General features: G+C 51.6%; 3 protein-coding genes across 3 annotated transcripts; all 3 read right to left on the bottom strand.

Annotated features, from left to right (window-relative positions):
* Positions 1–1,117: 1,117 nt before the first annotated feature.
* Positions 1,118–2,557, bottom strand: LOC136017432 (inositol 1,4,5-trisphosphate receptor-interacting protein-like 1). Its single transcript, XM_065685750.1, has one exon. It carries the CDS (start codon positions 2,555–2,557, stop codon positions 1,118–1,120), a length of 1,440 nt encoding a protein of 479 aa, XP_065541822.1.
* Positions 2,558–4,234: 1,677 nt separating this feature from the next.
* LOC136017431 (uncharacterized) lies at positions 4,235–6,406 on the bottom strand. Its single transcript, XM_065685749.1, is given in 3 exon segments — positions 4,235–4,876; positions 4,878–5,004; positions 6,270–6,406. Coding segments are annotated over 3 exon segments (906 nt in total).
* A 2,934-nt stretch (positions 6,407–9,340) lies between these two features.
* On the bottom strand, positions 9,341–13,279 carry LOC136017430 (inositol 1,4,5-trisphosphate receptor-interacting protein-like 1). The gene is given in 6 exon segments (XM_065685747.1): positions 9,341–10,981; positions 10,983–11,022; positions 11,126–11,258; positions 12,496–12,672; positions 12,760–12,952; positions 13,244–13,279. Coding segments are annotated over 6 exon segments (2,220 nt in total).
* Positions 13,280–16,550: the final 3,271 nt, after the last annotated feature.

Raw genomic sequence — 16,550 nt, 5'->3', positions numbered from 1 at the left:
GTTGCCAGTGCTGGGCTGGACGTTCAAAGGCAAGGTCTCCTCTACACATCATGCAACCAGTGCTACATGGAGTAAGTGGGCTGCACTAAGTACACAGTGAGCTTGAACAGGAAATCCCAGTTGTTCAGGAATTCTAGAAGTCAACATTGACTGGCCAGAGGGCAAAGATTTTGGAATGTCAACAGAGGAGGATGTGATGCGTGAGGCGTCGCCGTATAATAAACAGTCAGAAAGTGAAAAAGCAGTATGCCTTGTTTACTGGTAGGTCCAGCCATATTGTGGGAAAGCATCAGAGATGGAAGGCAGCTGTATGGAGACCTCGACAACAAGGTGCAAAAACTGCTGAAGGAAAGGGTGAATCGAGTCAGTTTGCCAAGGTGAAAGACATACAGCTTGCCTTGGACACTGCTGAACGAGAAAAGCGGCCAGTACTTTATCTCTCTACTGATTCATGGATGGTGGCGAATGCCCTGTGTGGGTGGGTGGTTGCAGCGCTGGAAGCAGAGCAAACGGCAAAGCACAGGTAAACCCATCTGGGCTGCGGTACTTCAGCAAGATATCGCTGCTCGGGTGCAGAACCTGGTGGTGAAGGTGCGCCATGAAGATGCCCAAGTCCCCAAAAGTCGGGCCACTGAGGAACAACAGAACAACCAACAACTGGATAAAGCTGCTAAGCTTGAAGTGGACGACCTATTGATAGCCACCGAAACTTCAAACAGATGTAGCGAATGGATGGTAAGCCTGTTAAATTCTCATGGACTTGAAGGATATAAGGTATCTCAGCAAAAGGCACAAACAATGAAGCAAGAAGTCACCTACCGGGGGTATGAGGTCTCAGGGGAGCAGTGGAAATTAGGACAAGAACGCAAGAAAACGATCTGCCAAACCCCTCAACCCCAGGACGCTCAAGGAACTTGGGACATTTCTCGGCATGACAGGTTGGTGTCGGCTCTGGATCTATGACTACGGTATATTAGTCGAACGCCTATAGCAGTTGCTGCAAACAGAAGTGAGGGAATAGCAGTGGACTGGGGAAGGAAAACGGGCATTTAATGAAATAACGAAGGAATCAATGAGGGCCTCAGCCCTCTCTGCATGAAGACCACTTTCAGTGCCCCTAGAAGAAGATCTGTGCTGTAAGCCGGTGTTGCAGCTCCACGAACTCACGCATTGCTTGCTCGTGGGCAGCCGGACCCTGCGCCAGATGCTGGAAGAGGTTGAATGGCTTGGCTCTTTGCAAGGCTGGGGGCAAGACGATCTCCTCAGGAATCTTCTCATTGCCAAAGAAGAAGTGGTCGAGGCGTTTCTCCTCCAAGCAGCGGCGCAGGTACCTCATGATGTCACCTAGCCGCAGCAGGAAATGTCTCCTGCGCCAGCCTGACAGGGCTGTGGTGGTCAGGAGGTGCATCACCACCGTCTTCAAGGCATAGCTGGAAAAGCTTGTGCCCGCCAGCATGCGGGTGCAGAGTTGCAGGCAGCTGAGCAAGGTGTCGTCTGGGGTCTGATCGAACATCAGCCACAAGAACTTTGCCTCTGCCCTGGCGAAGGTCAATGTCCACGTTGTGCTTGGGTTCAAGATACCCTCTCTCGCCTGGCTGCTCATGAAGATGTCTGAGTTGCCCAGCTGCACGACAAAGTTCATCTCAATGACCGTGGTTCTCCCAGAGATATGTTGAAGTGCCACTTTGCAGGAGCGTCTGGAGGGCAGCACAGTCAGAAGGTAGTAACGTGAACGTAACAGGCGCGCAATTGCCTTGTTTTCCCTCACCATATCCTGGAACCAGCAAGCAGTTTTCTGCACATCTAGATAGGAGCCGGTGCAGAGGGCATGCAGGAGCCTGGGCTTCTGCTTCTTCCTGAGCTGCTCCTTGCGGTTGTGAAGGAAGCACGGCATGGGTCCCACCGTCTGCTGAGCGGCGCATGTGCGCTCCAGCTCCACACGGATGCGGGACTCGTTTGCCACGGTGCCTGGCTCCAGGCAGAAGGTGTAGCCACGGCAGGGCGTCAGGCACACGAGCATACGGTAGACAGGCTCGTCTTCCTGGGGACTCCAGCAATCAAAGGCGCTGCCCACTCCCATGGCTGGTCCCAGCTCCAGGAAGAAACCCTCTGACACTAAGTTGGACCCTTGGCAAGCAAAGAGAAGGTTTTCCACCAGCGCATCCACCCACTCGCTCTGGTTCCACAGTTCGTTCAATGACCACTCGTTGCGCATTGCAATGTACGTGTCAAAATCTGCCACGCCAGAGGCATCTTCTTCTTCACTGTCTTCCTCCTCTTCATCGCTGATGCTGCCGTCCAGCTCAGGGCTTCTTTTGCTAAAGCAGCAGCAGAGCCCTGCAATCAGGAGGAGCAGGAAGCCGGCGATCACCCAAAACTTCCAGTTCCACAAGGCAGCAGAGAGCAGGCCACTCCAGGTCACACCGTTGTGCTCTATTCTCTTCAGCTCCTTGACTTCATGCAGCTCCTGCGCTATCCGAGCCATCTCCTCCGTGAGCATCTTCGAAAGCTGCTGCATGCACTCACGTGTGGCTTCATCCAACTCATCACCGACCATGGGCACGCATATGCTTTGCAGAACCCAGAATAAGAGCCTTGCGAGGCCCATGGCCTGCAGGAGAAAGAAGGAATTCAGTGGGGCTGGGAGGGAGGGAAGGAGGAAGGGAGCTGGTGCGCGGGGAAGCGCGGACGGGAGCCGCAGAGAGCTGCGGACAGGCAGGAGAGGGAACGAGGCAGCTGGGAGGCAGCAAGGCCTGCGCCCAGGCACGGAGGCAGCAGCAGCGTGCCCTGCCCGAGGCGCTCGCAGCCAGGGTTTCGATGCAGGGTGAGCACCCACCCCCAGGGCCCACGTTTCTGCCTCGGCCCTTGTCCAGCCCAGCCTCCCCTCGGCGTGCGCACTCACTGCTGCCCCAGGCCGTTCTGGGCCGGTGCTGCCTGCAGGCACCCTCATAGCCATCCCCCATTGTGACGCGTCCCCTGTGCCGTTACAGGCGCCTCGGGCGCACCGCAGTCTCGCCCGCACAACCGCGGGCCAGCTAGTAAGCAGAATCTGGCCGGGAGTGAAAGGCAGGATCTCCGTAACACAATAAAAATTATTGCCTGAATGCAGCCGGTTCCTGCAACTCTTGGGAGTGGTGGGACCTCTGCCGGGACACACCTCCCATGCTTTGCTGGATCAGAAATAGAACAGGGGGGACCGGAGGGTTGAGCCCCAGTTCAACCCAGTATCGATAGTAAGAGCTATCAATAAAATAGAGCTTTATTAATTTAGAACTTTATTTTGTAGCGGCCAACTCTTATACATGGTTAACAAAATGAAGAGAGAATCCTGTGTAGTTTACTGTTTTAGAGTGCTGGAGAAAGAAGGAATTCAGTGGGTCTCGAGGGAGGGAAGGAGGAAGGGAGCTGGTGGCGGGGGGAGCAGGGAGGGGACCTGCAGATTGCTGGGGACAGGCAGGTGGGGGAATTAAGCAGCTGTGAGGCAGCTCCATGTCCTTATGTTGAGTATCTGCCTTGCAGTGCTGTCATCTTGCTGTTTATATTCACTTTTCCCTGAATCCCCTGACTGTCATGCTACAGAAACAGAATTCCTATCACAGAGGGAATTATTATTCTGGGATAGTTCCTGGAAGTCCCAAGATGCCAAGGAAGGATGGCTGTCAGGATCAGGCTGTGTAAGAAGGAAGGCTGTTGTCAGGTTTTCCGTGCAACTGTGAGTACCTTTAAATGCCAGGAGTCTTTAAATGCCAATCTGCCAATTGTAAGAAAATCTTACAGTGAATGAAATGCTGTGAATAGGATATGGATTAATCTATGCTTGGCACTATTTACTGAGTAATAGTAGGTCAAAGTTGCTGAGTAACTCCCAGTTACATCCCGGGCATGACGTGCTGTGGTATGGAATACTTCTTTGGTCAGCTTGGGTCAGGTGTCCTGTCTCTGCTTCCTCCCAGCCTCCCCTCGTCCTTGGCAGAGCATGAGACTCACGAAGTCCTTAGCCAGAATAAAACATTTGAGCAGTAACTAAAAACATCAGTGTTATCAGTGCTGTTCCCAGGCCAAAAGTCGAAACACAGCACTGCACCAGCTACCAAGAAAAACAGCTGCTACTGCTGAACCCAGGACACAGCCATGCACTGCACCACACCACAGCTGTCAAGCACTGCATCTCTCCGAGAAGGCAGGCTAAGGGAGATCTAATTGCTGTCTTCCACTGTGCAGAGCATGTCTTCTCTCAGAGGTGCACAGTGAAATAATGTAAGCAATGATTACACGTTGCACCAAGGGAAGCATGCCACAGTTCGTTCAATGACCACTCGTTGCGCATTGCAATGTACGTGTCAAAATCTGCCACGCCAGAGGCATCTTCTTCTTCACTGTCTTCCTCCTCTTCACCGCTGATGCTGCCGTCCAGCTCAGGGCTTCTTTTGCTAAAGCAGCAGCAGAGCCCTGCAATCAGGAGGAGCAGGAAGCCGGCGATCACCCAAAATTTCCAGTTCCACAAGGCAGCAGAGAGCAGGCCACTCCAGGTCACACCGTTGTGCTCTATTCTCTTCAGCTCCTCGACTTCATGCAGCTCCTGCGCTATCCGAGCCATCTCCTCCGTGAGCATCTTCGAAAGCTGCTGCATGCGCTCACGTGTGGCTTCATCCAGCTCATCACTCATGAAGACCACATTCGAGAATACGCTTTGCAGAACCCAGGATAAGAGCCTTGCGAGGCCCTTGGCCTGCAGGAGAAAGAAGGAATTCAGTGGGGCTGGGAGGGAGGGAAGGAGGAAGGGAGCTGGTGCGCGGGGAAGCGCGGACGGGAGCCGCAGAGAGCTGCGGACAGGCAGGAGAGGGAACGAGGCAGCTGGGAGGCAGCAAGGCCTGCGCCCAGGCACGGAGGCAGCAGCAGCGTGCCCTGCCCGAGGCGCTCGCAGCCAGGGTTTCGACGCAGGGCGAGCACCCCCCCCCAGGGCCCACGTTTCTGCCCCAGCCCTTGTCCAGCCCAGCCTCCCCCCTGTGTGCGCACTCACTGCTGCCCCAGGCCGTTCTGGGCTGCCTGCAGGCATCCTCCTAGCCATCCCCCATTGCGACGCGTCCTCTGTGCTGTTACACTGCTTCACTGATGGTGATTCTGTATTTTCGTGTGCTTTTAAGATTCATTGTAAAGCCTGTATCCCATTGCCATGCTTATTGCTTCACATTTTCTTACACTGTCCCCATATTACTTAAATAATTTTCCCTTTGCATTCCTTGCCAGCAGAACTATCCAGAGCAAACTAGTTATGTAACAGTGCATGGCTCAACATGTGTTTCCCACAAGAGCTCTAAGATGGGAAGGAAAGGTGGCACGCACTTAACCTTCGCCCAACAGCCAGTCAAGTTATCAGTAAGCGGAACAGTTACCTAGTTAGAAATAGGGAGCTAACCTTAATAAAGTATTTAGGCATAGAATTATGTATGGCTGTTTAATATTGCTTAGTAGGATTTCTGGGATGTTATCAATTATACAGCATTAATTGAATTCTGCATCACAGCAAAAATCTGCCGTCCATTATAAGAGGTATATCGCATCCCTGATATGATAAGGCATGTGACATATCCACTTGATGCCATGCTCTTTGACCCAAGTATCTGTAAGCTTGTTCCAGAAATGAGTCCCATTATCTGACTAAATCCTTTCTTGGGCACCATGTTGCCATATTCTGGCTTTTGACTTGGACAGAGTTCATTTTCTGCTTAGTAGCTGGTGCAGTGCTGTGTTTTGGCTTCAGTCTGAGAAAAGTACTGAAAACACACCAAAGTTTTAGGTTTTGCTCAGTTTGACTTACACCATTCAAGGATTTTTCAGTCTCATGCTCTGCCAGTGACGAGGAGCACAAGAAGCTGTGCGGAAGCAGAGACAGGACACCTGACCCAAACTAGCCAAAGGGGTATTCCAAACCACAGCACATCATGCCCAGTATATAGACTGGGAGGAGTTATCCAGAAGGGACTGATCAACTCTTGGGTCAGGCTGGGTATCAGTCAGCAGGTGGTGAGTGATTGCGCTGTGCACCACTTGTGTTTCCTGAGCTTGCTTTCTGTTCTTCTTGTTGCTGTCTGTTATTATTATCACTATTGTTATCGTTGGTATTATTTCTATTATCACACTATTTTACCTAATTTCAATTATTAAACTGTTCTTATTTCAGCCCACAGGTTTTACATTCTTACAATTCTCCTCTTCATCCTGTCAGGGGCAGGGGAAACTGGGGGAGTGGCTGCATGGTACTGAGTTACCAGCTGCAGTTAAACCGTGACAGTCCTTTTTGGCACCCAGTATGGGGCACTGGGTTGCGATAAAGACACATCTGACCCGAGCATGTTAGAACAAATTTGTTGCAAGCATTCATGGTAGTGCGGTAGTCAGTGGTCATAGCGTTCCCAGAGTTAATGTGTGTGTGCTCACTGGTACTGCTCTTGTCCTGTCTGCTCCCTGTGATGTCTGTCTGTGAGGCTAAGGTTATCATTCTGTTGTACTTTGGAGGTGGGTTATGATATGACAGACTCGCAGGTCATGAGACTCATCTGGTCTGCGCTCTCGGTGTTGTCGCCACCTTTGTTCCTTGGGAGCCATCTGGTGACAACTATAGGCAACTGCGCCTTTGGCCTTCTCTGGGAGAGCCAGCCGGTAACAGAAATGTCTTCCTGCTGCGTCCGTCCATTCTTCCTTTCTTCCTTCCTTCCCATATCCTCCTTCTCCTCCAGGATAGCTACAGTAGTAATGTCCGACTAGTTCGTTCCGGATTTTCACTTGTTGAGAGGTGAAATTCCAAAATGTTGAAAGTGCTCATTGGCCTAGGTACTTACCCATACGACCCCAGGAGCTGATCAGCCTGACTGGGAGGAAGTGGCAAAAGCACCCCATTGTGACTGGTCCAGAGGCTCCACGCATCCTTGGCATAGATTACCTTGGGAGAGGGTACTTCAAAGACCCAAAAGAGTACCAATGGGCTTTTGGTATTGCTGCTCTGGAGACCGAGGAAACTGAGCAGTTGTCCACCTTGCCTGGTCTCTCAGAGGATCCTTCTGTTGTGGGGTTGCTGAAGGTCGAAGAACAACAAGTGCCAATTGCGACCAAAACGGTGCACCGGCAGCAATATCGCACCAACCAAGACTCCCTGATTCCCATCCGTAAGCTGATCCGTAGACTGGAGAGACAAGGAGTGATCAGTAGCACCCGCTCACCCTTTGATAGCCCCATATGGCCAGTGAGAAAGTCTGACGGAGAGTCGACAATAACAGTAGACTCTCGTGGCCTGAATGAAGTCACACCACCATAGAGTGCTGCTGTATCAGACATGCTAGAACTTCAATCCGAACTGGAGTCAAAGGCAGCCAAGTGGTAGGCCACAATCGATATTGCCAACGCATTCTTCTCAATTCCTTTGATAGCAGAGTGCATCCCACAGTTTGCTTTTACTTGGAGGGGTGTCCAGTACACTTGGAACCAACTGCCCCAGGGGTGGAAACACAGCCCTACCATCTGCCGTGGACTGATCCAGACTTCACTGGAACAGGGGCAAGCTCCAGAACGCCTGCAATACTTTTACGACATTATCGTGTGGGTTGGTACAGCAGAAAAAGTCTTTGAGAAAGGGAGGCAAATAATCCAAATCTTGCTGAAAGCCAGTTTTGCAATAGAACGGAGTAAGGTCAAGGGACCTACACAGGAGATTCAATTTTTTGGGAATAAAATGGCAAGATGGATGTCACCAAATCCCCACAGATGTGATCAACAAGATAACAGCAATGTCTTCACCAACCAATCAGAAAGAAACACAAGCTTTCTTGGGTGTTGTGGGGTTCTGGAGAATGCACATCCCAAATTACAGTTTGATTGTAAGCCCTCTCTGCCATGTGACCCGGAAGAAGAATGGGGCCATGAACAACAACAAGCCTTTGAGCAGATTAAACGAGAGATAGTTCATGCAGGACCCCTTGGACCAGTCCGGACCGGGCCAGATGTATAAAATGTAATCCCCGCAGCTGGGGAGAATGGTCCTACCTGGAGCTTCTGGCAGAAAGCTCCAGGAGAGACTCTAGGTCGACCCCTCAGCTTTTGGAGTGGGGGATAGAGAGGATCTGAGGCCAGATATACACCAACTGAAAAAGTGATACTGGCAGACTATGAAGGGGTTCGAGCTGCTTCAGAAGTGATTGGCACTGAAGCACAGCTCCGCCTGGCATCCCGGTTGCCAGTGCTGGGCTGGACGTTCAAAGGCAAGGTCTCCTCTACACATCATGCAACCAGTGCTACATGGAGTAAGTGGGCTGCACTAAGTACACAGTGAGCTTGAACAGGAAATCCCAGTTGTTCAGGAATTCTAGAAGTCAACATTGACTGGCCAGAGGGCAAAGATTTTGGAATGTCAACAGAGGAGGATGTGATGCGTGAGGCATCGCCGTATAATAAACAGTCAGAAAGTGAAAAAGCAGTATGCCTTGTTTACTGATAGGTCCAGCCATATTGTGGGAAAGCATCAGAGATGGAAGGCAGCTGTATGGAGACCTCGACAACAAGGTGCAAAAACTGCTGAAGGAAAGGGTGAATCGAGTCAGTTTGCCAAGGTGAAAGACATACCGCTTGCCTTGGACACTGCTGAACGAGAAAAGCGGCCAGTACTTTATCTCTCTACTGATTCATGGATGGTGGCGAATGCCCTGTGTGGGTGGGTGGTTGCAGCGCTGGAAGCAGAGCAAACGGCAAAGCACAGGTAAACCCATCTGGGCTGCGGTACTTCAGCAAGATATCGCTGCTCGGGTGCAGAACCTGGTGGTGAAGGTGCGCCATGAAGATGCCCAAGTCCCCAAAAGTCGGGCCACTGAGGAACAACAGAACAACCAACAACTGGATAAAGCTGCTAAGCTTGAAGTGGACGACCTATTGATAGCCACCGAAACTTCAAACAGATGTAGCGAATGGATGGTAAGCCTGTTAAATTCTCATGGACTTGAAGGATATAAGGTATCTCAGCAAAAGGCACAAACAATGAAGCAAGAAGTCACCTACCGGGGGTATGAGGTCTCAGGGGAGCAGTGGAAATTAGGACAAGAACGCAAGAAAACGATCTGCCAAACCCCTCAACCCCAGGACGCTCAAGGAACTTGGGACATTTCTCGGCATGACAGGTTGGTGTCGGCTCTGGATCTATGACTACGGTATATTAGTCGAACGCCTATAGCAGTTGCTGCAAACAGAAGTGAGGGAATAGCAGTGGACTGGGGAAGGAAAACGGGCATTTAATGAAATAACGAAGGAATCAATGAGGGCCTCAGCCCTCTCTGCATGAAGACCACTTTCAGTGCCCCTAGAAGAAGATCTGTGCTGTAAGCCGGTGTTGCAGCTCCACGAACTCACGCATTGCCTGCTCGTGGGCAGCCGGATCCTGCGCCAGATGCTGGAAGAGGTTGAATGGCTTGGCTCTTTGCAAGGCTGGGGGCAAGACGATCTCCTCAGGAATCTTCTCATTGCCAAAGAAGAAGTGGTCGAGGCGTTTCTCCTCCAAGCAGCGGCGCAGGTACCTCATGATGTCACCTAGCCGCAGCAGGAAATGTCTCCTGCGCCAGCCTGACAGGGCTGTGGTGGTCAGGAGGTGCATCACCACCGTCTTCAAGGCATAGCTGGAAAAGCTTGTGCCCGCCAGCATGCGGGTGCAGAGTTGCAGGCAGCTGAGCAAGGTGTCGTCTGGGGTCTGATCGAACATCAGCCACAAGAACTTTGCCTCTGCCCTGGCAAAGGTCAATGTCCACGTTGTGCTTGGGCTGAAGATACCCTCTCTCGCCTGGCTGCTCATGAAGATGTCTGAGTTGCCCAGCTGCACGACAAAGTTCATCTCAATGACCGTGGTTCTCCCAGAGATATGTTGAAGTGCCACTTTGCAGGAGCGTCTGGAGGGCAGCACAGTCAGAAGGTAGTAACGTGAACGTAACAGGCGCGCAATTGCCTTGTTTTCCCTCACCATATCCTGGAACCAGCAAGCAGTTTTCTGCACATCTAGATAGGAGCCGGTGCAGAGGGCATGCAGGAGCCTGGGCTTCTGCTTCTTCCTGAGCTGCTCCTTGCGGTTGTGAAGGAAGCACGGCATGGGTCCCACCGTCTGCTGAGCGGTGCATGTGCGCTCCAGCTCCACACGGATGCGGGACTCGTTTGCCACGGTGCCTGGCTCCAGGCAGAAGGTGTAGCCACGGCAGGGCTTCAGGCACACGAGCATACGGTAGACAGGCTCGTCTTCCTGGGGACTCCAGCAATCAAAGGCGCTGCCCACTCCCATGGCTGGTCCCAGCTCCAGGAAGAAACCCTCTGACAGTAAGTTGGACCCTTGGCAAGCAAAGAGAAGGTTTTCCACCAGCGCATCCACCCACTCGGTCTGGTTCCACAGTTCGTTCAATGACCACTCGTTGCGCATTGCAATGTACGTGTCAAAATCTGCCACGCCAGAGGCATCTTCTTCTTCACTGTCTTCCTCCTCTTCACCGCTGATGCTGCCGTCCAGCTCAGGGCTTCTTTTGCTAAAGCAGCAGCAGAGCCCTGCAATCAGGAGGAGCAGGAAGCCGGCGATCACCCAAAACTTCCAGTTCCACAAGGCAGCAGAGAGCAGGCCACTCCAGGTCACACCGTTGTGCTCTATTCTCTTCAGCTCCTTGACTTCATGCAGCTCCTGCGCTATCCGAGCCATCTCCTCCGTAAGCATCTTCGAAAGCTGCTGCATGCGCTCACGTGTGGCTTCATCCAACTCATCACCGACCATGGGCACGCATATGCTTTGCAGAACCCAGAATAAGAGCCTTGCGAGGCCCATGGCCTGCAGGAGAAAGAAGGAATTCAGTGGGGCTGGGAGGGAGGGAAGGAGGAAGGGAGCTGGTGCGCGGGGAAGCGCGGACGGGAGCCGCAGAGAGCTGCGGACAGGCAGGAGAGGGAATGAGGCAGCTGGGAGGCAGCAAGGCCTGCGCCCAGGCACGGAGGCAGCAGCAGCGTGCCCTGCCCGAGGCGCTCGCAGCCAGGGTTTCGACACAGGGCGAGCACCCCCCCCCAGGGCCCACGTTTCTGCCCTGGCCCTTGTCCAGCCCAGCCTCCCCTCGGCGTGCGCACTCACTGCTGCCCCAGGCCGTTCTGGGCCGGTGCTGCCTGCAGGCACCCTCCTAGCCATCCCCCATTGTGACGCGTCCCCTGTGCCGTTACAGGCGCCTCGGGCGCACCGCAGTCTCGCCCGCACAACCGCGGGCCAGCTAGTAAGCAGAATCTGGCCGGGAGTGAAAGGCAGGATCTCCGTAACACAATAAAAATTATTGCCTGAATGCAGCCGGTTCCTGCAACTCTTGGGAGTGGTGGGACCTCTGCCGGGACACACCTCCCATGCTTTGCTGGATCAGAAATAGAACAGGGGGGACCGGAGGGTTGAGCCCCAGTTCAACCCAGTATCGATAGTAAGAGCTATCAATAAAATAGAGCTTTATTAATTTAGAACTTTATTTTGTAGCGGCCAACTCTTATACATGGTTAACAAAATGAAGAGAGAATCCTGTGTAGTTTACTGTTTTAGAGTGCTGGAGAAAGAAGGAATTCAGTGGGTCTCGAGGGAGGGAAGGAGGAAGGGAGCTGGTGGCGGGGGGAGCAGGGAGGGGACCTGCAGATTGCTGGGGACAGGCAGGTGGGGGAATTAAGCAGCTGTGAGGCAGCTCCATGTCCTTATGTTGAGTATCTGCCTTGCAGTGCTGTCATCTTGCTGTTTATATTCACTTTTCCCTGAATCCCCTGACTGTCATGCTACAGAAACAGAATTCCTATCACAGAGGGAATTATTATTCTGGGATAGTTCCTGGAAGTCCCAAGATGCCAAGGAAGGATGGCTGTCAGGATCAGGCTGTGTAAGAAGGAAGGCTGTTGTCAGGTTTTCCGTGCAACTGTGAGTACCTTTAAATGCCAGGAGTCTTTAAATGCCAATCTGCCAATTGTAAGAAAATCTTACAGTGAATGAAATGCTGTGAATAGGATATGGATTAATCTATGCTTGGCACTATTTACTGAGTAATAGTAGGTCAAAGTTGCTGAGTAACTCCCAGTTACATCCCGGGCATGACGTGCTGTGGTATGGAATACTTCTTTGGTCAGCTTGGGTCAGGTGTCCTGTCTCTGCTTCCTCCCAGCCTCCCCTCGTCCTTGGCAGAGCATGAGACTCACGAAGTCCTTAGCCAGAATAAAACATTTGAGCAGTAACTAAAAACATCAGTGTTATCAGTGCTGTTCCCAGGCCAAAAGTCGAAACACAGCACTGCACCAGCTACCAAGAAAAACAACTGCTACTGCTGAACCCAGGACACAGCCATGCACTGCACCACACCACAGCTGTCAAGCACTGCATCTCTCCGAGAAGGCAGGCTAAGGGAGATCTAATTGCTGTCTTCCACTGTGCAGAGCATGTCTTCTCTCAGAGGTGCACAGTGAAATAATGTAAGCAATGATTACACGTTGCACCAAGGGAAGCATGCCACAGTTCGTTCAATGACCACTCGTTGCGCATTGCAATGTACGTGTCAAAATCTGCCACGCCAGAGGCATCTTCTTCTTCACTGTCTTCCTCCTCTTCACCGCTGATGCTGCCGTCCAGCTCAGGGCTTCTTTTGCTAAAGCAGCAGCAGAGCCCTGCAATCAGGAGGAGCAGGAAGCCGGCGATCACCCAAAATTTCCAGTTCCACAAGGCAGCAGAGAGCAGGCCACTCCAGGTCACACCGTTGTGCTCTATTCTCTTCAGCTCCTCGACTTCATGCAGCTCCTGCGCTATCCGAGCCATCTCCTCCGTGAGCATCTTCGAAAGCTGCTGCATGCGCTCACGTGTGGCTTCATCCAGCTCATCACTGATGAAGACCACATTCGAGAATACGCTTTGCAGAACCCAGAATAAGAGCCTTGCGAGGCCCTTGGCCTGCAGGAGAAAGAAGGAATTCAGTGGGGCTGGGAGGGAGGGAAGGAGGAAGGGAGCTGGTGCGCGGGGAAGCGCGGACGGGAGCCGCAGAGAGCTGCGGACAGGCAGGAGAGGGAACGAGGCAGCTGGGAGGCAGCAAGGCCTGCGCCCAGGCACGGAGGCAGCAGCAGCGTGCCCTGCCCGAGGCGCTCGCAGCCAGGGTTTCGACGCAGGGCGAGCACCCCCCCCCAGGGCCCACGTTTCTGCCCCAGCCCTTGTCCAGCCCAGCCTCCCCCCTGCGTGCGCACTCACTGCTGCCCCAGGCCGTTCTGGGCTGCCTGCAGGCATCCTCCTAGCCATCCCCCATTGCGACGCGTCCCCTGTGCTGTTACACTGCTTCACTGATGGTGATTCTGTATTTTCGTGTGCTTTTAAGATTCATTGTAAAGCCTGTATCCCATTGCCATGCTTATTGCTTCACATTTTCTTACACTGTCCCCATATTACTTAAATAATTTTCCCTTTGCATTCCTTGCCAGCAGAACTGTCCAGAGCAAACTAGTTATGTAACAGTGCATGGCTCAACATGTGTTTCCCACAAGAGCTCTAAGATGGGAAGGAAAGGTGGCACGCACTTAACCTTCGCCCAACAGCCAGTCAAGTTATCAGTAAGCGGAACAGTTACCTAGTTAGAAATAGGGAGCTAACCTTAATAAAGTATTTAGGCATAGAATTATGTATGGCTGTTTAATATTGCTTAGTAGGATTTCTGGGATGTTATCAATTATACAGCATTAATTGAATTCTGCATCACAGCAAAAATCTGCCGTCCATTATAAGAGGTATATCGCATCCCTGATATGATAAGGCATGTGACATATCCACTTGATGCCATGCTCTTTGACCCAAGTATCTGTAAGCTTGTTCCAGAAATGAGTCCCATTATCTGACTAAATCCTTTCTTGGGCACCATGTTGCCATATTCTGGCTTTTGACTTGGACAGAGTTCATTTTCTGCTTAGTAGCTGGTGCAGTGCTGTGTTTTGGCTTCAGTCTGAGAAAAGTACTGAAAACACACCAAAGTTTTAGTTTTTGCTCAGTTTGACTTACACCATTCAAGGATTTTTCAGTCTCATGCTCTGCCAGTGACGAGGAGCACAAGAAGCTGTGCGGAAGCAGAGACAGGACACCTGACCCAAACTAGCCAAAGGGGTATTCCAAACCACAGCACATCATGCCCAGTATATAGACTGGGAGGAGTTATCCAGAAGGGACTGATCAACTCTTGGGTCAGGCTGGGTATCAGTCAGCAGGTGGTGAGTGATTGCGCTGTGCACCACTTGTGTTTCCTGAGCTTGCTTTCTGTTCTTCTTGTTGCTGTCTGTTATTATTATCACTATTGTTATCGTTGGTATTATTTCTATTATCACACTATTTTACCTAATTTCAATTATTAAACTGTTCTTATTTCAGCCCACAGGTTTTACATTCTTACAATTCTCCTCTTCATCCTGTCAGGGGCAGGGGAAACTGGGGGAGTGGCTGCATGGTACTGAGTTACCAGCTGCAGTTAAACCGTGACAGTCCTTTTTGGCACCCAGTATGGGGCACTGGGTTGCGATAAAGACACATCTGACCCGAGCATGTTAGAACAAATTTGTTGCAAGCATTCATGGTAGTGCGGTAGTCAGTGGTCATAGCGTTCCCAGAGTTAATGTGTGTGTGCTCACTGGTACTGCTCTTGTCCTGTCTGCTCCCTGTGATGTCTGTCTGTGAGGCTAAGGTTATCATTCTGTTGTACTTTGGAGGTGGGTTATGATATGACAGACTCGCAGGTCATGAGACTCATCTGGTCTGCGCTCTCGGTGTTGTCGCCACCTTTGTTCCTTGGGAGCCATCTGGTGACAACTATAGGCAAGTGCGCCTTTGGCCTTCTCTGGGAGAGCCAGCCGGTAACAGAAATGTCTTCCTGCTGCGTCCGTCCATTCTTCCTTTCTTCCTTCCTTCCCATATCCTCCTTCTCCTCCAGGATAGCTACAGTAGTAATGTCCGACTAGTTCGTTCCGGATTTTCACTTGTTGAGAGGTGAAATTCCAAAATGTTGAAAGTGCTCATTGGCCTAGGTACTTACCCATACGACCCCAGGAGCTGATCAGCCTGACTGGGAGGAAGTGGCAAAAGCACCCCATTGTGACTGGTCCAGAGGCTCCACGCATCCTTGGCATAGATTACCTTGGGAGAGGGTACTTCAAAGACCCAAAAGAGTACCAATGGGCTTTTGGTATTGCTGCTCTGGAGACCGAGGAAACTGAGCAGTTGTCCACCTTGCCTGGTCTCTCAGAGGATCCTTCTGTTGTGGGGTTGCTGAAGGTCGAAGAACAACAAGTGCCAATTGCGACCAAAACGGTGCACCGGCAGCAATATCGCACCAACCAAGACTCCCTGATTCCCATCCGTAAGCTGATCCGTAGACTGGAGAGACAAGGAGTGATCAGTAGCACCCGCTCACCCTTTGATAGCCCCATATGGCCAGTGAGAAAGTCTGACGGAGAGTCGACAATAACAGTAGACTCTCGTGGCCTGAATGAAGTCACACCACCATAGAGTGCTGCTGTATCAGACATGCTAGAACTTCAATCCGAACTGGAGTCAAAGGCAGCCAAGTGGTATGCCACAATCGATATTGCCAACGCATTCTTCTCAATTCCTTTGATAGCAGAGTGCATCCCACAGTTTGCTTTTACTTGGAGGGGTGTCCAGTACACTTGGAACCAACTGCCCCAGGGGTGGAAACACAGCCCTACCATCTGCCGTGGACTGATCCAGACTTCACTGGAACAGGGGCAAGCTCCAGAACGCCTGCAATACTTTTACGACATTATCGTGTGGGTTGGTACAGCAGAAAAAGTCTTTGAGAAAGGGAGGCAAATAATCCAAATCTTGCTGAAAGCCAGTTTTGCAATAGAACGGAGTAAGGTCAAGGGACCTACACAGGAGATTCAATTTTTTGGGAATAAAATGGCAAGATGGATGTCACCAAATCCCCACAGATGTGATCAACAAGATAACAGCAATGTCTTCACCAACCAATCAGAAAGAAACACAAGCTTTCTTGGGTGTTGTGGGGTTCTGGAGAATGCACATCCCAAATTACAGTTTGATTGTAAGCCCTCTCTGCCATGTGACCCGGAAGAAGAATGGGGCCATGAACAACAACAAGCCTTTGAGCAGATTAAACGAGAGATAGTTCATGCAGGACCCCTTGGACCAGTCCGGACCGGGCCAGATGTATAAAATGTAATCCCCGCAGCTGGGGAGAATGGTCCTACCTGGAGCTTCTGGCAGAAAGCTCCAGGAGAGACTCTAGGTCGACCCCTCAGCTTTTGGAGTGGGGGATAGAGAGGATCTGAGGCCAGATATACACCAACTGAAAAAGTGATACTGGCAGACTATGAAGGGGTTCGAGCTGCTTCAGAAGTGATTGGCACTGAAGCACAGCTCCGCCTGGCATCCCGGTTGCCAGTGCTGGGCTGGACGTTCAAAGGCAAGGTCTCCTCTACACATCATGCAACCAGTGCTACATGGAGTAAGTGGGCTGCACTAAGTACACAGTGAGCTT

Source organism: Lathamus discolor, chromosome 6 (assembly GCF_037157495.1).
Source record: "Lathamus discolor isolate bLatDis1 chromosome 6, bLatDis1.hap1, whole genome shotgun sequence".
NCBI classification, from domain to species: Eukaryota; Metazoa; Chordata; class Aves; order Psittaciformes; family Psittacidae; genus Lathamus; species Lathamus discolor.
This window is presented reverse-complemented; position numbering and strand designations above follow the sequence as displayed.

Coding starts and splice junctions, on each gene's coding strand:
- LOC136017432 (XM_065685750.1), bottom strand. CDS start 2,557: ATGGTCGGTGATGAGTTGGATGAAGCCACACGTGAGTGCATGCAGCAG.